The sequence below is a fragment of the Kogia breviceps genome, chromosome 19, assembly GCF_026419965.1.
Source record: "Kogia breviceps isolate mKogBre1 chromosome 19, mKogBre1 haplotype 1, whole genome shotgun sequence".
NCBI classification, from domain to species: Eukaryota; Metazoa; Chordata; class Mammalia; order Artiodactyla; family Physeteridae; genus Kogia; species Kogia breviceps.
This window is the reverse complement of record NC_081328.1, coordinates 10,212,923-10,233,069: the sequence shown is the minus strand read 5'-3', so window position 1 is coordinate 10,233,069 and position 20,147 is coordinate 10,212,923. Positions and strand designations below refer to the sequence as shown.

Sequence of the window (20,147 nt, the reverse complement as noted above, 5' to 3'; positions counted from 1 at the left end):
CTGACCCCGGCTGTGGGCTGACCTTGAGCTCACGGCTGGCCATACCTTTCAGGGGCGACCAGACCTGCGCGATGAGCTACCTCACGGTGCTGCCCCGGGGCATGGAGTGCGTGGTCTTCAGCATCGATGGCTCCTTTGCGGCCAGCGTGTCCATCATGGGAAGCGACCCCAAGGTCCGGCCGGGGGCAGTGGACGTTGTCCGGTGAGTGCTCCATCCCTGCAAGGGATGTGTCCCCCCGGGGCAGGGGCCAGTAGCCCTGGGGGATATGGACCAGGAGCCAGGAGTCCTGGCTTCACCTCCAGGAGTAATTTACTGAGGGCCCTTGAGAAACTCGGATGCCCTCTCTCCCTCCCTCCCTGCCTATCTTCCTCCCTCTGTTAATTCTAACACTGACTGAGCGTTCTGTGCAGTGAATCAGGCCTGGTCTCTTGCATTCAGATCCCAATCAGGATGAAACCGGTGTGTTCTGATTACCGGTTGCTGTGTAGCAAATGGCTCCATACTTGGCAACTGAAGATCATACTTGATTATTCCATCACATCACTGACTGGGTTCTGCGGGGAGTTTCTCATGTGGGGTCTCTCCAGCAATGGCAGTCAGGTGGTGGTCCAGGCTGGGGGTCATCTAAGGGCCCCACTGGGCTGGAGGTTCAAGATGGATGATGAACTCATGTGTCTTATTCCTCGGCCTTTCTCTCTCTCCGTGTGGCTGTTCCGTGTGGCCAGCCAGGTGGTCTCAGACTAGCCAGACTTTGTACCTGTTGGCTGACTTCCGCCATGGTGACCGGCCTCCTCTGGTTCCTAGAGACCCAGCTGGAAGCTACGAGCGTTCTTAGGACCCAGCCTCGGAACTCAGTGTCCTTTCCACTATCTGCTATTGGTTATAAGTGAGGCGCAGGATCGAACCAGATTCAAGGGGAAGGGACCACATAAAGGTGTGAATACTGGGACACGTGGCTCACTGGGAGGCCATCTTTCAAGACTAGCTAACACAGTGCTCATCGAGAGATTGCAGCTATTACAGCTGATTGGAGAAAGCAGAGCAGACTTCCTGGAGCAGGTGACATTTGAGGCAACTCCTGAAGGATGTATATATATATATATATAGTAGGACAGGGGAGGGTTTATATATATATATATATATTTATTTATTTATTTATTATAAATATATATAATATATATTTAATATATATATTAAAAATATATATTGCTATATATATATATATATATATATATATATATATTGCAGTCCATGCCATTGTACAAATATTAGCACGTGTGGAAAGACAAAAAGAAGAAAATACAAAACTGGTTTTGATAGGCCAAGAAGGTGACAGGGACAGGGGAGAACAGACCATGTGTGGGGAAGAGGTGGGGCAAGTTCAGGGCCATTGGATGTTGGAGACCAGATTGGGAGAGGGCAGGAGGTGTGGCAGGAAGCAGAGCCTCCTAGGGCTATTGTACCGCTGAGAGAGGTGCAAACGGATTTCGCCAATAGCAAAGCAAAAGAGGTACCACTTCAGTCTCTCCCTCCCTGCCTGCCTCTCTCCCTCCACTCTTTTCGGAGGCTCGCTCTGGGCCAGGCTCTAGGCTGGGCACTGATGCAGAAAGAGATCCTAGTTAGAGGAAATTCACAGTCCAGTGGAGAAAACAAGTCGTGGGCATGGGACACTGTACTCCAGGACTCCAGGTGATCGGAACACCAAGAGAGGGGCCGATCCCGGGTCCTGGGAGTTCTTGGGGACGGGGTCAGGGGACTGCCCTCCATCACCCTAGCAGCAGCGGTCACTCTGGGGAGAGAAAACTAGTCTGGCTCAAGGACTCCTACGAGACTGCCCGCCTCAAGATGCCCACTGGCCTTGTGGAAACAGGCCCTGGACCTGCTCATTTCAGGGGTCGACCTCCTCCTTATAAGCCTGCGCCCTTTATTCCCATTATATCTTCTCCAAGCCCCTCCCAAGTCAGTGTCCCCTTCCCAGGTGTGGTCCTTCCTCTCTGGGGGGCAGTCCATCTGGTGCTCTCACCTCTTCACATGGGCTCCTGGGGCCGCTGCGGTGCTCTCCAAACCTTGCTAAGCATCAGAAGCTGCTTTTTATAATCACAGATCACTGGGTACCCCCTCAGAATTAACCAGAATTCTGGAGGTGACACCTGAGCCTGTTCATTCTTACAAAACCTCCCCAAATCCCTCAGAGCATCTTCCAGGTTTGGAAACCCCCAATCTATGGTGGCCAGTCAGTGGCTAGCGCCACAAAAGCCTGCAGTCGGGCCTGGGCTCATCTGACATCTTGCAGACAGGATTCCATGTCAACGGAGAGCACTTGCCCACTGTGAGAGCACAGAGAAGAGAGAGGCAGATCCTGCTTGGAAAGCAGGGAAGGCTTCCTGGAGGAGGTGGCCTTGAAAGATTGGGGGGGATGGGAACATAAGGAGATGGAGCCACAAAGCCTCTCTAGGGCAGGGGTCTGGAGCAGAAGAGCACAGGGCTTGTCTGGGGCAGCAAAGCAGCTCCGCGTGGCTGGGGAGCTGCCATGCTCAAGGGCAGAGTGTGGAGGACCACCAGTGCAGTGGGGGCCTTGCGACCTCAGGGCACCGGGGAGCCAGGAATGGCTTTAGGCAAAGGAGTAGTGGGGTTAGATGTGCAATTTACAGAAATCACCATGGAAACAGTACCAGGGGTAACAGTAAAGTCACTGCCAGGCTTGTTTGGGATGAATTTATTTCATCCTTCAGAAAACCCTAGGGGGTAATGGTTGTTATTATCCCCATTTGTAAAATGGGGCAACTGACATCCTGGGGGCGTTAAGTAACCTGCTCGAAGTTGCACAGCCCAGGTTGGATTGGAATTGGGGGCACTGGAGGGAAAGGGGCCTCCCAGGAGGGTTTTGTAGTGGCCCAGGTAGAGCGATGGGTCCTGAGCTAAGGCTAAGAAGTGGAGTTAAAGTGAGGGGATGGAGTGAAGATCCTGCCGGGTAGAATCAAAGGCTCCTTGATTGGAGGAGGAAGGAGGGGAGACCAAAGGAAAGGGAGGAATCAAAGGGGCTTCTCTCTGGCTCCAGAAACTTGCGTGGTGATGGCGCATCACAGAGAAGGGGACCCAAGCAGAGGGGGCAGGAGTTGGGGGATGATTTGTGTTGTGGGCATGTGGTTGGTGCCTGTGGGCCATCCGGGGGAGACGGCCAGGACTCACGGGGCTCAACTGGGGGTGCGGATTTCAGGGTGCCCCCTCGTTTTCGCCTAGTGCTCCTGGGAACAGCCCCTCCGGCTTCTCGGGGCAGGGGGAAGTGGGGAGTGGGGCGGGCTGCTGGGCAGGGGGTGGCCCGCACGGGGCGGGGCTGGACCCTGCACTGCCGTCTCGCCAGGCACTGGCAGGACCTGGGCTACATGATCCTCTACATCACGGGGCGGCCGGACATGCAGAAGCAGCGGGTGGTGTCGTGGCTGTCGCAGCACAACTTCCCCCAGGGCATGATCTTCTTCTCGGACGGGCTGGTGCACGACCCGCTGCGGCAGAAGGCCATCTTCCTGCGCAACCTCATGCAGGAGGTGAGTGTCCCGGCTGGGCGGGGCTTCCTCCACCGCCCTCCTCCTCACCCCCCACCTCCTCCCTCAACCCGGGGTGGGGGGGGCCTCCTCCTTTATCCCACATCCTCCGACCGTCCAAGCGGATTCCCAGTTTGCAGAGCACATTCACGTGCACCTCACTGGTCCTTTTACTGCCCAGCGAGGTGTGTCTTATTATCCCTACAGGCAAGTGAGGAAGGTGAGGCTTAGGGATGTGCCCAGGATAGCAGAGTCACCCTTTCATCCTTTTTCTTCTGACCCGAAAGCCTAAACTCTCGTCTCTGCATCTGGTTATCCCTTCAACAGACACTTAAGCGCCTAGTGTGTCCCCTCCCCTGTCCTGGGCGTCGGGGATGAACAGAGGCAAGCAGAACTCGGGATGTCCCAGAGCTGTGATGTTCACTGTGTGCCCCGTGGCACAGGGTTCCCTGGGACCTCATTAGACATGCAGAGCCTCTGGCCCCCCTTGGAGACCTACTGAATCTGCAGCTCTGGGAAGGGGGCCCGGCAATCCGCATGTTAACAAGCCCGCCAGGGGATTCCGATGCTTACAAAATTTTGAGAACTGCTGATCTAGAGCCGGGGTTGACAAATCATGGCCCAGGGGCTGAGTCCGGCCCATGGTTTTTTACATGACTTGTGAGCTAGGAATGGTTTTAATTCTCTTACATGGTTGGGGGGAAAAAAATCAAAAGAAGAATCAGGTTTCATGACTTGTGAGAATTATATGAAACTCAAATTTCCATGTCCATAAATAAAGTATTACTGGAACACAGCCATGCTCATTTGCTTACGGGTTGTTTATGGCTGCTTTTCAGCTACAATGGAATAGTTGACTAGTTGCAACAGAGTGCAAAGCCTAAAATATTTAGTATCTGGTCTTTCACCAAAAGAGTCTGCCAATCCCTGATCTATAGGAAGAAAAACATGGAAATTGACAGTTTGCTGGTGGGTGATTAGAAAAGACCCTTTGGGAAAACAGAGGAGAAAGGACCTAGCTTTGTCTGGAGAGGCCAGGGAAGGCTCCTAGGAGGTGGTGACTTTTGAGCTGAGTCTTGAAGCATGAGTATGAGTTTGCCCGGTGGCCAAAGAAACAGCATGTGCAAAGGCACTGAGGTAGGAAAGAGCCTGGGGTGTTCTCAGAGCTGCAGGTATTCAGGATGGGGGTATGTGCTGGATCAGATTCAGGTCAAGTGGGAGCTGAGGTCCCAGAAGTGATCAGGGGCCTGGGCTGGGCAGGCCGTGAAAACCTTAGAGACTGTGCAAGACCGGGAACTCTCTGCTGAGGGTAACGGTGAGCCATGGAAAAGCTTAAGGCAGGGAGGGGAGTGGCAGTGTCTAATTTGGGTGGTAGAAAGATCGTTTTGGCAGCTGTACGGAGAACAGACTGGCGGGAGAAAACGAGGGGCAGGAGGGCCAGTTGGGAGGCTGTTGCCCAAGCAAGAGACAGAAGACCAGAATCCAGGCGGCAGTCATGGAATGCAGAGAAAGGCATGGACAGGCAGGAGAACCGGAGGGCAGAATTGTCAGGACAGAACTGGCCTCCAGTCCTGGCCCTGGATTGTGTCAAGTTGCTACTCAATTTCCTGTCCACAGAGGAGCACCTTGCCCCGCTGTTCGTAACCTACGGATCGTGCTCCTCGCGTGGGGTCAGCAGACGGTGGGGCTGTGATCCACAGGGGGAGCCCGTGTCAGGCTTTCGGTGCAGGGGGTGCGGCGGGAGGGGAGGCCGCTGCAGGGGCTGGTTTCTGATGCAGGGTGGACCCATGACTTGGAGTCTACCAGTGTGCAGATAAAGGGTCCCCCAGCAGTGCTCCCTTGGGGAACATCTAGGAATCCTTTGTGGGGATGCGCTGGGCCCCCTCTCCCTCCATCAGCTGCCCTGTGTTTCAGTGCTTCATCAAAATCAGTGCGGCCTATGGGTCCACGAAGGACATCTCCGTCTACAGCGTGCTAGGCCTGCCACCTTCCCAGATCTTCATTGTGGGCCGGCCCACCAAGAAGTATCAGACCCAGTGCCAGGTGGGTAGAGGTGGGGCTGGGGGTTGGGGGGTGAGGGGGTGGAACCAACAAAAGGGAAGAGGGGAGGAGGAGGTTTATTCCATTGTTTGGTCATTCAGTCGTTCGTTCGTTCGTTCCTTCCTTCCTTCCTTCCTTCAGCAAACACGACTGGGAGCCTACTTTGGGCCAGGCCCTGCGCTGGGTGCAGGGGGGATCCACGGTGGGATTGGATGTCCCATTATCCAGTCTAGTGGGGGAGATGGAAAAATTAGTAGACAATGACAGTGCAGTGTGGCAGGGGCCATATGAGTGACAGGGAGCACAGAGAAGAGCAGCTAAGCCACCGGACTCAGGGACAAGGTTGGTTTTTTGGGAGTTTGAAGGAATTGTCCAGGAAGGGCCTGAGGTTGGAGGAGCCTTTGCGACAGAGGCAGCAGCAAAAGCAACGGTCAGGAGACGGCAGGGCACATGTATATTGTGGGAACTGCAGGTGACGCAGCTTGGCTGAGTGTGATGTGGGAGGGAAAGGGAGAGGGGGCCGGAGCAGCGGGTCCCGGATGGCCTGTGTGTCTTGCCAAGCCGGGACTCTCCGGCTCTGGAGTGAATTTGCGATTCAGAGAGATCCGTCAGGCTGCAGGTGGAAGGCGGACCAGAGGCAGGGGAGAGGAGAGGGAAGCAGCGGCAGGGCGGTGGCAGGGCAGAGAGAAGGCCAAGGGTCTGGGAGGCACTGCCAAGGCAGGATGGATTGGGTTTGGTAACGAAGGGGTCAGACGCATGGGTCGAGAGAAAGGGGAAAGTCAAGGATGACGCCCCGTTTCTGACCTGGGTGACCAGGTAGGTGGTACCCTTCCTGGGATTGAAAAGCAGGCGACTGAATGGAGGGCGATGATCTCTGGGCCGCGTGGAGTGGGAGGTGCCTGAAGGTACCCGGCAGGTGGAGGGGCAGACATGGTGGGACCTCAGAGTGGGAGCCGTCAGAGCGGGGCTTCTCCACTCGAAGGTGCACACACATCACCCGGAGACCTCGTTCAAATGCAGATTCAGATTCCTAGGCCTGGGCTGGGGCCTGACATGCTACCCGTCAGGGGTCCAGGTCGTGCTGAGGCTGTTGACCCACGGCCCGCACTTTGAGTAGCAAAGGTTCTGAGGACCTAGGGAGAGGGATTGGCTTCTAAGAAGGGCAGCTGCGGGGGCCAGAAGACAACGAGGCTCCACAGCGGTAGAAGCTGGAGGAGGGGAGAGAGAGACTTGACTTACCTTTGGGGGATTTTAGTGAAAGTGACAAGGATGGGAGCTTCACCCCATCTGGAATCCAGGGAACTCTGGCGTGACCCGTGGGTACAGACAGAAGCGCTCAGTTGCCCAAAGCCGGGCGGGGAGCCTTGACCGGTCACGAGCTCCCCAGGTCCTGGAGCGGCTGGGTGTTCCGGGCAGAGGGCGATGTGGGGGTGTGGGGAAGGTCAGGACCACGGCCCCCCCTGCCCCTCTGGCCCGACGCCTGTCCCCTCTGCAGTTCCTGAGCGAGGGCTACGCCGCGCACTTGGCCGCGCTGGAGGCCGGCCACCGCTCGCGCCCCAAGAAGAACAGCTCGCGTATGATGCTGCGCAAGGGCAGCTTCGGCCTCCACGCGCAGCCCGAGTTCCTGCGGAAGCGCAACCACCTGCGCCGGACCATGTCGGTGCAGCAGCCGGACCCGCCCGCCAACCCCAAGCCCGAGCGGGCCCAGAGCCAGCCCGAGTCCGACAAGGACCACGAGCGGCCCCTGCCCACACTCAGCTGGGCGCGCGGGCCCCCCAAGTTCGAGTCGGTGCCCTGAGGGCCAGGCTGTGCGCAGAGCAGGGGGGCCCCAGCGGGCTGCCTTCTCCCCGGCAGACACAGACAGGCCTTTTCCTGCTTTTTCCCTCCCGTGTCTGTCCAGCAGCGTCCAGCCAGCGAGGGGGGCAGGACCCTGCCTGGCCTTGGGGGGCTCCCTGGGCTGCGAAGGGGTGAGATCCAGGGGTCTCAGTGCAGTCACTGCTGTTCCACGCCTGCAACGCAAGCCCCAGCTAGGGTGGGTGTTTGTGTCATCCCGGGGGCAGGCCTGCCCGGAGCCGGAGTGTTTGACAAAGTCGACCATCTTTCTGAGTTCCTGAGGCTTCCGCAGCGATGCTAGGCTGGCCCTAATGGGAGGAGCCCCCACACCAGGGACCAACAGCCGCTGGCAAGTACAGCTTCTCGGCTGCCTGCTGGAGGGTCGAGTGGCATTTGTGCCCGCCCTCCGTGTGGCGTCCCGGGTCACCATCCTGGGCCTGGCTCTCCTGTGGCAAAGTGGCCACGTTCTGGGAGCGAGAGGATGTCCCCTGGGCTCATCCTGTTTGAGTTGTTTGCCCACGGCCCTTGGGGGGCGGGGTCTGGTGCTGACGGTCTGTCCTCCTGCAGCTGTCCATTGTCCCCTCTTTCTTGTCCTCAGTATCCTCACCTTTCTCCCATGGCCGTTGAGGACATTTGTGCCTCTTCCCGGAGTCCTGCCTGGTGCCCTCCCCTGTGAGGCTGTGGCCCTGGGTTCTGGCCTAGCTGGGCTGGCTGTGAGCCCTTGAGCCTGTTGTTTGCCCTCTCTGGGCCCTGCCTGCCTTCTGTAATTGGAGGGGTCTCCCCAGCTGAGATTGGTGGGAGTTCTTGACTCCTAGGCTGTCCTGCACTTCTGCCTTCTGAGGCTTTTCAGGCCTAAGAGCCCCGCAGAGTGCCCACTGATCTATACCTTCCTTGCAGACTAAGAGAGGGGCTGGGGCAGGGAGGGGGGGGCAGGAGGGAGCCGCCGTTGCCCCACCACTTCCAAGGAAGCCCCTCTGTGGGTTTGCTGGGAAGGGGTCCCTGCTCCATAGAGAGGTTTGCTTTGCACTGATGTCCAAACCTGGTGTCCCAGGGACAGAGACATTCCCCAAAGGGCACTGGTCGGGCTCTCCCTCCCCAGCTCTGCTCAGAGTGATTTGTCCCTTTGGCTCCTGGAAGGCATAACAGCTGAGGTCCCAGAGCTCCGGGGGTTCATGTAATTTTGGCTCAAACTGTTGTGTTCTCTTCCCTTCCCCTGCCACTCAGCTTGGTTTGGTGCCCGTAACCTCCTCTTGGGTCATCCCCTGAGGTTGGCGGGCTTGGCTCTCCTGGGGCCCCTCAAATTCGGCCCAGGCCTTCCTCCTGCTGAGCCCCTGGCCCAGGCGTTGGTCTCCTGCACTCCCCGCCGCTCCCTGGCCCAGACCCACACCTGCTGTGTTGGGCTACCCGGGCTGCCTCTGAGCCCTTCGGGCTGTCACCGAGGCTGATCCAGCTCTTGCAGCCGAGGCTCTGGGTCACGGGCCGGGCTGCCCAGGCCCAGACGTCTGTATACCCAGCAGGCACCTGTGTCAGTTCAGTGTCGCTTCTGCTGTCTACCTCTTGCAGGTCCCGTGTGGCCAGTGTCCTCCCCAGTGGCGGCTGCTGGTGGGGGCGGCTGGCACCGCTGTTGTGAATCACCCGGTAAACTCGCCGCGCCGCTGGGGCTGGACGGCTCCGGGCTCCCAGCCCCCGCCCCTGCTCTCCGCTGGGACTGGGTCTTCTCCAGCCTGCCCGCTCCGCCTCCGCTTCCAGCGCCGCATCTGCGCCCAGGCCCAGAGCCGCTGGCAAGTCTGCTGGGGAGGGGTGATCACCCCCAGCTTCCTCTCTGGTCCTGCCTCCCGGCGGTTCGCAGCGGGCCCATCCCTCCTTTAACATCTCATTCTTCTTGGCTCTCCATCGAGCAGTAGCTCATACGGCACAGCCGTGTCAAGTCCAGTCCTTCCCCTCCTTTCCAAAGCAGATGCTGCATTACACTCGGGCGGAGTTGGTCTGCTTCTCTGAAATTCCATCTCTTTTTTGCAGAAGCCACTGATGTGTGGCTCTCAAGTGATGAAATCATTAGCGTGAGATACTTCTCCCCCAGTTAGAATCCCTCGGCCCTTTCTTCTGAGAAGCCCAGGCTGGGAGCAAGAGAGAGCAGGGGCCCTGAGGAGTTTGGAGTCCGTGGGAGCCGGAGCCGGGACGTGGGCCCCAGCAGGGGGGCCCGCACCCCTTCCCTTCGGGAGCTCTGGTTTGGGGCTCTGACAACTTGCACCTCAGATGCTGAAGGTGTACAGTGAGATACGGTGAACAGCGCGTTCTGGGAGCTTCGGTCGGTGTGTGTGAATGTGTGTACTTGGAGCTCTGTCGTGATCAGACTCGACTTGTTTCAGTACTGCTTTCGCAGCAACTCTGTAACCAACGTGCACTTTCTCTGCTAGTGGTCTGTTTGATTTTGTCCTTCCAGTTAAGTTGGAGAAAAACAAAGAACCAACTTGTGTCGTTCTCTGGAGGGGGTGCCACTGCCTCTCCTGGAGTCCTTCTGTGACCCCCAATCTGGCTGTTTTCTAGAGAATCCTTCCAGCTCCCCCAGTGTGTCTGCTGGAAAACAGATCTTCCCGCCTGACCAAAGCTCCTTGTTCCTTGTGTGGCATGTTTGTTCTTCCTAGTTCGGGGTGGGGGGCGGCTGTCCCGACAGAGGGCCTGCCTGCAGCCTCCCCTGCCTTCGCCCTGTTGGGGGTTCAGGGTGCATCTGTAGCCAGGGCCTGCTCTTCCGGCCTCATGGCATTTTTCTAAAGATCTCCTCTCTTAGGCTCCGCAACAGATACATTTAAAAAAAAAAAAAAAAAAAGGTAAGACTCTTTCATGCTTTTGGATAAAGGGCCCTCCAGCCTGGGTGCTGGGCCACAGAAAACCAACATATTTGAACCCCAGGATTCCAGGCATTACTGGGGTGGGGTGGGCTCCCTGAAAGAGGGGAGGCTGGAACTCATGGGTTTTAAACTGTACTTTGACGGTTTTGGAGCCCAGACCCGCGCCCCGGAAGTGCCCTGCCAACAAAACGTGGCACCGATTGTTAAATGAAAGGTGGACCCCCGAGGCAGGTGGAAGTGGGTCCCGAGGTGGCACCGGTTTTGTGGGGGACACTCGCTCACCCAGCCCAGGTGCAGCCCTGCCCGGGAGGGGCGCCCTGCGTGCAGAGCCTCAGCTTGACCCCGCCTTAAATAACCAACTTTCCTGCCGAATCCCCGGGGGTTTGGGTGCCCAGTGCTCTGGAAACCTGTTCTCTTTGGCTCGGCCAGAAGAAACCCCCCACCCCCATCCCAACAAGTAGGGTTAGGTCCAAGCAGCGAGGCCTGGCCTGGGTCCTTGTCTCCTTGCTGAGAAATCAAGAGGGTGGGTGGGAAAAAAAATCAGGAATTTGGCCACCACCCTCACGGGCACAAGGAGAGGCGGGTGACACCAAGGAGGGGTGGGACGGTCGGGTGGCTTGCTCGTAGGGACTCCCACCCTCGGACCCCGCTGTCCTTTTCTATTTGTCTACTCGGCGGTGGCAGGCGGTCTGATCTTGTCCGTCTGACTGTTCCTAAGTATGTAACTCTCAGTATTATTTGTGGTGGACGGTTCTGTGGTGAAAAAGGTTTATTCTATTTCTCATGGCTGCCTTGTACAAAATCCGTTAGAAAAGAAAATGTAAAATATCAGATTTCTAACAAGACAAAAACAGCATTACGGAGTTAAAAGATTTTTACAACTGGTCTTGATTTTGACGTGAGCTGGTTTTTAACTCTCAAATGTTGTCACTTAAATAAAAACCTTATTTGCCTTTACAACGTGCTTTGCTCTGAACTAAGCCGAGAGGCCTTTCCCGTTGCCCGTGTTCCACCTGAGCTGGGGGCAGGCTGGCTTGGAGTCGGGGTGGATGAGGGGGACAAAGCCGGGCCCTAGACCACAGGCCTGTTGCTCGGAGCGGCACGGGGGGTAGGGTGACAACGAAGGGACGTCAGATACAAAAAGAGAGTCTTTATTATGAAAAAGCAGTGTTGTCTAGGAAAGTCATACACTGGTTTCTTTCGAATAAAACGACAAAGCGGATTTCTTAAATAATTTACAGAGGGCAGAAATTGCTATTGAACGGGCTACCTCTCGCTGTACGCCCACGGTGCCCTATGCTGAGAATGTAAATAGGTACCTGTGGACTCAGGGTCTTGGGGCCTGGAACTCTCTCCCATCCCTTCTTCCGGGGCTCTGCTGTGGGTAGCAGGGCTAGAATCTGGGTTCCCAAGAGCCCCTGCGCTGGTGACACAGGAGATGACTTTGCAGACCCTACTCCTGGGTGCACAGCTCAGAGCTCTCAAATATTACCTTGTGCCTGCACTTCACGTTACAAGTGAAGCAACTGTAAAGCTCACGTGTGGGATGAGTTTCTAAGCCCCAAAGGGGAGTAGAATGAACAGTTCCTCCCGCCTCTCCGAGGTCTCCCCGAGTCACTCGCAGACTGTGGCAAGTGGTCAGTGGTGGGCGGGAAAGTGGCTGGAGCAGGAGAGCAGGGACCCCCGAGCAGCCTCCACCTGGGCCCTGGTTAGTCCGGTCCTTGTCTGCAGCGGCCCAGGGCCACTGCCAGCTCCTGGGTCCTCCAGGAACTCCTGGGAGGCGCGGATCCTGGGTGTGAGGGCATGGTGGTCAGCTACGGCTCGCTTCCTGCAAGACAGAGCTCCCTGCATGCCCCTCACAGTGCTGAAGCCAGGGGAGGTGGGGACACCATAGACTGCCCCCCCGAAATGAGGTGCTAGAAGGTGGCTGCGGCTGCCTGGGGCCCCGGTATGCTCTGCTCCATCAGTGATGGGCCCAGTGAGGTCAGCAGCTCCGGCTCCGAGCAGCTCAGAAGACTTGCACCTTCCTGCTCTGTGGGGCCCATCGGCTCTGTGGCTTTTTCCAGAAAAGACTCAGTTCTTTAACTTGCCTCCAGGTATGTCTATGGGCTCGTGCAGGAGGAGGAGGAGGAGGAGGAGAAGGAGGAGGGGGAGGGGGAAGACACAGAGAAAGATGCTTAGGAGGAGGGCATTACCTGAAGGATGCTGTCCTTAGTCATCAATGAGAGAAACAGTCATGTCGCCACTAGAGGTGGGAAAGCAGGAGGGACAGATGCCACTGGGTGCCGCAGGCTTTGAGGGACCCTCCCCGCCTGAGCTAGACAAGAGCAGACCTGGCAACGTGGTAGGGACATGGCCCGCTCAGCATGCAGTGAGAGCCGGCAGGGCCCCGCCTCAGAGGCCGTCACAGCCACGTACAAACGGCCCCCAGTTAGGGCAGCTCCAGGCCCAGGCCCTGCCCCCGGGACGGTGTCCTAAGCAGACAGACCAGGCATTTCACAGCAGGCAGGATGCTTTCCCCAGTTCTGTGGGCGGGCAGGGCCGAGAGGAGCCATGGGGGGTGGCAGAGGAAGGGCGGGTCTTTCAGGAACCGGGGACCCAGCCACATGTGATGGACAAATGTGGGGGACCAGGGCCCGGGGGGCCACGTACATGCAGGGTATGTCCTTAACCACCACCCCAATCTAGGTATTTCCTCAAGGAGGAGACTGAGGCATGTTGCAGAGGAGACAGAGGCTCAGAGAGGGAGAGGGACGGCCAGGGTCACACAGCAGGGCAGAGCCAGAGCCCGCCTAAAACAAAGTGGCTGTGGCTCAAGGCGGACCCCCCCCCCCCCGGCCATGTCCCTTTGAATCATGGTATACCAGCTCACCTCTCCTCGGCTATGATGGCCTCATCCAGCTCTTGGGACAGCCTCTGGAGATGCTGGATTCCTGCCCCCATGGGCTCTAGGTCACTGTCAGACTCGCTGAATGGAAGGAAAAGCCACACATATCAGTCATTAGTTGGAAACCTGTGACAAGCCCTTCCCATCCAGCACCGGGCCCGGTGTATGGGCCCAGATGACCAACACGGGCTGCGGATGTGTCACCGCAGATCCCCATTCCAGGAAGTGACATCACAGCAGCTTGGAGCAGATGGCAGAGGAAAGCTGGATCAAGGCCCACAAGGTCAAGGGCAGGTGATCTTGTAGACAGGTAAGCCTCAGCCCTCCAGATGGCTTCAAAACTTGCTTTTGGGCTCCCCAGGAGGCTTGGGTGACTGTGATACTCCCCGAGTTAAGCTCGCCTCTTCCTTTGGCAGACGGGAAAACTAAGGCCCTGAAGGACCTCCCCAGATCCCCGACTAGCAGGGCGCAGAGCTGGGCCAGAGCACGGATGTGGCTCCGCTCGGGGTGTCCCCGGCTCCAGGTAGCCCCAGGAGGGGCTCAGCAGTCCCCAGGGCCCAGTTAGTGTTTGGGGGGCAGGCACTACTGCACGTACCTGGGGGAGTAGAGGGGCTCTGCCGAGGAGTAGGGGCTCCGGAAGGCAGCCTCCCTCCCGCACTGCCGCCGAGGGTGGGCCCGCGGGCCCGTCCGGGCAGAGGGGCGGCGGCGCTCCCCCTGCTGGGGGCCCAGGGCCGAGCGGGCAGGGGCGGCCACGGGTAGCTGGGCACTCCTGCGGCTCAGGCTGCGAGCTGGGGGGCCGCTGCCCTTCTGTGCCCCTCTCTTCCTCCTCCTGGCTTTCACCTGGCTTCCCACCAGCCACTTGGTGCCACTTTGGCAGGACTCCTGGATTCTCTGTGACAGGTACACGGAAAGGTCAGCACGGACAAGCCAAGGGTGAGATACCCTGGAGTCCCCAGGCCTTACCCCCGACACGTCGGCCCACCAGCTGGTCCTACAAATCCAGGCAGCTTTTAGTCTCAAGGTGAGGGTTGCAGGTGAGTCCGTGTGGAATGGGTCCACGGCAAGGACTCAGCTCAGGGCCCCCGGGGATGAGTGCGTGGTCAGCAGCAGAACCACGCTGGCTCACGGAGTCTGCGTTGGGTCTAAGTCCAAACCCTCTTTCGGGACAGACTGACCCAGACTCAAAGGCGAGGCCCAGAGGAGACCGGGCCTACCCACAGGATACAGTGAAATAATTTCTCTCTCGGCTTCTGGTCTCCCTCACTCTAAGCTACCGTCCACATTGCTGCACAGAGATCCTTCTCAGGGACTGACGTTTGGCTCAGAGACTCGTCTCCTCAAAGGGTCCAGAAATGCTCCCCTCTCCCAAACCTTCAGATCTCCGCTCAGACAGCAAGGAGATGCCCTGCCCACCCCCAGTTCTCTCCTTGGAGGCCTGTCCACTCTCACAGCTCCTGTCCTTCCTAGGTGACACCTCCTCACACCTCCAGCTCTAGGTTTGGAGACACAGCCACTTGGGAGGCCCAGGGACCCGTCACCCCCAGCACACATGGCCTCTTCCTGCCCACACCTCTCTCATCTGATACCAAATCCTCTCAAAGCTACCTTCTGAGCAGTTCTTGAAGTTGCTCACGCCTCTGCAAGGCCAGACCCCCAGACCCCCTCAGAGGCGAATCTTCTTCTAACCCCCTTTTCATCAAGTAGCTAAAGAACAAGTTCTAATATGCTAATCAGACCCAATTCCCACCATGTTGCAAATTCTTCCCACTGGTTCCCAGGGCTCGCAATCGCTCTTGGGAGCATCTAAACATATTCGGCACACCGACCCCCCTCTCACGTCTCACGTTGCTCTCTGTCCTGGGCGAATTCCATGGAATCACCTCCTCCGGGAAGCCTTCACTGACTACGCTTCTTTTGGGTGTTCCCCCACCATTAGCCCCTTGAATGCAATTTCCTATCACAATACAGCTCTATCATCTTGTCTTCTGAGGCTCTGTTTCCTGACAACACTGCTTTCATTCACTCATTCAGCTAACTGGAGCACCTGCTACATGCCAGGAACTATTTGGAGTGCTGGGGACACAGCAGTGAACAAGTCAAAGGCCCTGTCTTCACAGAGTCTATATTCTCGGGGGCTCCTTGGGGGCAGCTATTATCCAGCATCAAGAAAGCCCTCCATACCTGGACGTGTTCGGCATTACCTGGGACACGGCACCCAAGGCGTTCTTAGCTGAGCGAGCTGCAGCCTGGAGGCCCTGCTGTCCTGGCTGTGGGGTCTCCAGGAGTTTCCAGGAGGGGCCCGCCCTGAGGTTGAGGCTGGCTGCCCTCAGGGGCAGCCTCCTTTGGAACTGTCTGCACAGGGAGCCCAGGGCCCCGCTGGAGGTGCCTGGGTGGCCAACTGCAGGCTGTAGGGCCTCGCTCTCCTCCAGCTGCTCCTGGTTCTGTAGGGACCTCCGACGCATGGAGGCCCCCACGGCCGGCCACCGAGAAGCCATCTGCCTGGCCGAGAGTCAGTTCTGCCCAGCAGACCCTGGAGAGGAGATCAAAGGGAGGTCGGCAAGGCATCCCCCTACTGTCCCATTCCAAGGCTTCAAAGACACCCTGAGTACCGGGGCGGGGGAGAGATGGGATGGGGGCCCGTGGGGTGGGGCACTTGGCAACCGTGGGTGCAGGAAGGAGGTTGCTTCCTGGAAGAGGGGTCAGCGAGGCCCAGAAGAGGGTAGAGGCTGAACAAGGCCGGTCAGCAATGCGTCCCGTGCTGCAAGTGTCTGAAACAAGCTGTCTTTTCATCCCAGCCTCCTTTCCGTTATCTGCCTCAGGCGGAGAGGGAGGCAGTCAGGACTGGCCGGCCGTCACCGAGCCTCAGCACTTGGTCCAGGGCAGGACCAACGTTTCTTTCACGGGTTCGCCCTGACCCAACGCGCTCTGGCGGGCTGACCAGACACCCCAATGTCCATCCGGCTATACCCAGAAGCCCCACATACCGTGTCCGTCCTAACGGGAGGTCCCCCCTCCCCACCTCCCGTCCCTTCTTCACAGAGGTCCTACCACGCCCCGGCCCGCACTCACCCAACAGCGCCCAACGCTGACCAGAAGCCGAGCACAGCTGCTCCTCACTCATCCAGACGATTTGAAACAACGCGCGGATCCGCCCCCTGGCCCTGTCCTCACAGCTGATTGGCTCCGTCCTCGCCTCGCTGCCTCGTCGGGGATCCGATTGGCCCCTGCGCCCGCGGCTGTGAATCTTGCTCTCGGATTGGCCCGGCTGTCCCCATTCATCCCTCTGGATGTCTGGCGGGCCGGGAGCTGCGCGTTGAGGCCTCTTTGTATTCTCGGGTCCCGCCCGCTCAGCCTGTGGAATTCTTCCCCCGCGCCGGCTCAGCCCCCGCGCCGCCTCCTGAAGCTCGACCCCCGGTCGCTGAGCTCCCTCGGTAACTACAAAGGGTTCTGGCTGGTCTGACCGACCGGGGCGGAGGCGGGGCCCCGAGCTCCTAGGGGCCCCTCCCATCCTGCTTGGAGGTCTCAGTGGTTTTGTCCGAAAGAGCCTGGGCTGGGGGAGCTCGGATCCTTGGGTACCTGTGGAAGTTTTGTTTCAAACTTCCCTCGTGACCCTGTGCCTTCCTGAGACTGACCCTCTGATCCCCAAAACTTGCCACCCGCGCTGACTCCCAGGAAAGTCCATCCTGGAAGAGGGGCCAGATTGGGTGCACCTCCCCCGCCTCCGCCAAGTACGCTCCCCGCCCCGTCCCCTCTATCTAGTTGAGTGCCTCCCTCCCTCGCTTTAGCATCCAAACTAAAAAATCCACCATTTAGAAAGCCCCGTCCGCCCTCTACCTCAAAGCAGCACTGGCCATACTTCCCCTTCCGTTTCCTTGCTGCCGTCCTCACCTAAACCCCCCCCCGAGTTTCGACTGATGGGCACCTTGAAACTCAGTCCTTAACCCCATTCTTCACCTCTGGGTGATCTCACCCACACCCTTGCGAAGGGACCCTCCCCATGGGAGGAGAACGATTAATACGAGGCACTTACTATACACCAGGTACTGGTGTTCCAAGCACTTTACAGGAGGAACTCATGAGCCCCTCATTGCAGCCAAGGACTAGATGAGGAAACGGAGTTGTCGGGAGGTCAGGTGGGGCCCCAATTTCCCATGGTTAGTAAGCAGCTAGGATTCAAACTCAGTCTGGGACCAGGGTCCATGAGCTTCACCAACGCACACACTGCATCTCCTCAGCCTGCCCTCTCCCCGGCAGGTGTATCCAACCCTGGTCTCTCCCAGCCCCTCTTCTCCTCCTTCCCCACGTCCCCTCACGTGTCTTTCCAAATACCTACTTGTGTCTTGATAGATTCAGCACTGTGCTAACAATGGTCCACAAAGGGCAACAAAACGGATGCATTCCTTACCCCTAGGAGCTCAGATCTAGTGTGTGGGGAGAAAGGGACATGAATAAATTAAATAACCAGTAACCGATTCATCAAAGAAAATGATGACACAAAAATTATGTCACTTAAAGCTGAGACCTAGAAAATGAGTTCACCAAGCAAAGAATGTGTGTGTTTGTGTGTGTTTGAGTGTGTATGTGGGGAGGTGGGAGGCAGGGGAGGAGGTGTTCTTCTTGCACAAGGAACATCATGTTTGAGGGCCCAGGACCCAGGTGAGACCCCCAGCGCACACACATATGTGTAACTAAAACAAAAGTTTCCTGAAACAATACTTGACTATGTATGAGGTGCTTTGACATATTTTCTATTTCATTAAAAAAAAAAAAAAACCCTGGTGACTGCTCGCTAAGTTTATGTTACAATGTCTCTCTAAGAGTTGCGAGCTGCGGTTTGAAAACTGCTGCTCAGTTTTGCCTTCTCAACTTCTTCCCCTAGCTGAGCTGTTTCCCAAGCGTCGGAAGTGTGTGTTCCCACACTGCTTGTATGCTTGTTGGATTTACTGTTGTAATTAGGGAATTTAATTCGCGTCCTCTACCAATGAAATATGAGGGGGGAAAGCAGGAGTTATTATTTTTCTGGAAACTAAGTTGAGCATGTGGGAGAGACTCAGGGAAGGTGACACATGTAGAGACAAATCCTCGCAAATCGGTTATTGCGTTGCCGTTGTCCATCCGTGCCTGAGAGCCTGTCACAGTGCCTGGCTCTGCATCCCAGGCATCTATACAATAGCTTATATGTGTGAAGCCCTTACCATGTGTCTGCTAAGTGCATTTCCTTTCTTTAATCTTCCTTAATCCTCACAGCAACGCTATGAAGCAGGTACTATTTTTATTCCCATTACAGATGACAAAACTGAGATTCAGACGGGTGAGGTGCCTCGCTCAAGATGGAACAGAGAGTCGGAGCTGCAACTTAAACCCGGAAGGTCTGACTCTGAAACCTGAATTCTTAACCTTAGATTCCATGGCCTCCTCAAGCATCAGGACTGAGGGATTGAACGCACGCCGAGGCCCTCCCTGCTTGAAGATTTCAGCCCGCCTCCCTCAGCTCTGGGACTGGAAGGGCAGGTGAAGGAGAGCGGTCTCCATGGCAACAAGAGGAGGAAGAAACAATTTCTTCGGAATGAGGAGCCTCTCTATTGGCCTCCTGTGGAGGGTGGAGCAAGGTGGTGGGAAGGAAATGTACGGAGGCAAGCAGGCTCTCAGCAGAGAGGTGGTTGGTACAGGGGCTCCTGGTCCTCCTTGTAAGGAGGAAAAACCAGTCCGTGGTTCCAGGCTGAGGCTTTCTGGGTCCAGCTCCATCCTTGCCTCTGTTGGGGAGGAGGTTGGAGGAGGAGAAGGAGCTCCAGCCCTGCCCTGACCTGAAGGCTCCCTGTCCAACAGAAAATTTCCACCAGTTACCTTGACCTCATGGAACTGCCAGTGTGATGGAAGAAGCAGATATTAAACTGTGCAAAATGTCATGAATGTGAGGTGCTAGGGGATGATGAGAGGATGTAAAAGGAATGGGGAACCCACTGGAGGCGGGGGGTCGGGGCAGGCTTCCCTTAGCATATGATGTTTTAGCTGATGAGTTAGGGAGACAAAGACGAAGAGGATTTCCAATAGAGGGATCTGCAAAGGCTGATGTTGGGAGGCCAGAGCTCCATCAAGTTCCAGGAGCAGAGGAAGCCTGAGCGAGATGGAGAGGCCAGGAGCCGGATGGCAAGAGGCGGGGCTTGAAGGACCCCATCAGCCAGGTAAAGAGCTTAGAATTTATCCTGATGGTGGTGGGAAGCCTTTGTTGAATTTTCAGAGGGGACTGAGGTTATTCGAGTTGCATTTTTATGAAGTCCATTAGGAGGTTAGTTTGTGGGCCAGTCAGTGGCAGGGGTCCCTCTGGACGCTCTGGCCTGAGAACCTCATTTTCCTCAGCAGTGAAACAGAAACTTCCGGCATCAGCTTCAACACCCCCTTCTGCTTGTACCCCTCACCCTCGCCAACCATGGGCCAAATTTGTCAGTTCAACCCCTAGGTATTTCTGCAATCCATGTGCGCCTTTCTTTCCTTTTTTCTTTTTTTTTTTTGGCCACACCATGTGGCATGCGGGATCTTATATCCCTGACCAGGGATTGAACCCACGTCCCCTACAGTGGGAGCATGGGGTCCCAACCACTGGACCGCAGGAAGTCCCCATGTGTGCCTTTCGACTCTCTGCAAAGGGAAGCAATTGAAACGGAGGGAGAGTTTTGAGCAATGTGAGACCCAGTTAGAACTTTTTCTTCCATTGTGAATGATATCATGGACAGAAAAATGCCCAAAACGTAAAGGCTAGTAGCATGAATACTTATAAAGCCAACACCCATGTAACCATCACCTGGGTGAAGAAACGGAATATTGCCAGGACCCCAGAAGCAACCACTGCCCCTGCTCCGTGTCCTCCCTCCCTTGACTTTTATGGGAATCTCTCTGATTCTTCTTTGTAGTTTTACCATCTAAGTATCCATCTTACCTCCTACGCATGCAGACTGCTCTAGGTTGCTATGTGGCTGCAGAAAGAATGGAACAGAAAA

At 56.8% G+C, this 20,147-nt stretch overlaps 2 protein-coding genes across 2 annotated transcripts in view; one reads left to right on the top strand and one right to left on the bottom strand.

Annotated features, from left to right (window-relative positions):
* The window catches only part of PITPNM3 (PITPNM family member 3), an 89,111-nt gene extending 78,887 nt beyond the window's left edge, over positions 1–10,224 (top strand). Inside the window, exons 17-20 of the mRNA XM_059046669.2 lie at positions 53–202; positions 3,363–3,546; positions 5,458–5,586; positions 7,079–10,224. Coding sequence (XP_058902652.1) covers positions 53–202; positions 3,363–3,546; positions 5,458–5,586; positions 7,079–7,381 — 766 coding nt within the window. The 3' untranslated portion in view covers positions 7,382–10,224. The remainder of the gene's footprint in view (positions 1–52; positions 203–3,362; positions 3,547–5,457; positions 5,587–7,078) is intronic.
* A 1,779-nt stretch (positions 10,225–12,003) lies between these two features.
* On the bottom strand, positions 12,004–15,662 carry PIMREG (PICALM interacting mitotic regulator). Its single transcript, XM_059046807.2, has 5 exons — positions 15,354–15,662; positions 13,748–14,043; positions 13,138–13,233; positions 12,461–12,510; positions 12,004–12,054 (listed from the first exon to the last, which is right to left on the bottom strand). The coding sequence occupies exons 1-4, from the start codon at positions 15,645–15,647 to the stop codon at positions 12,477–12,479; spliced, it is 720 nt and encodes a 239-aa protein (XP_058902790.1). The 5' UTR covers positions 15,648–15,662; the 3' UTR covers positions 12,004–12,054; positions 12,461–12,476.
* Between the last annotated feature and the right edge of the window lie 4,485 nt (positions 15,663–20,147).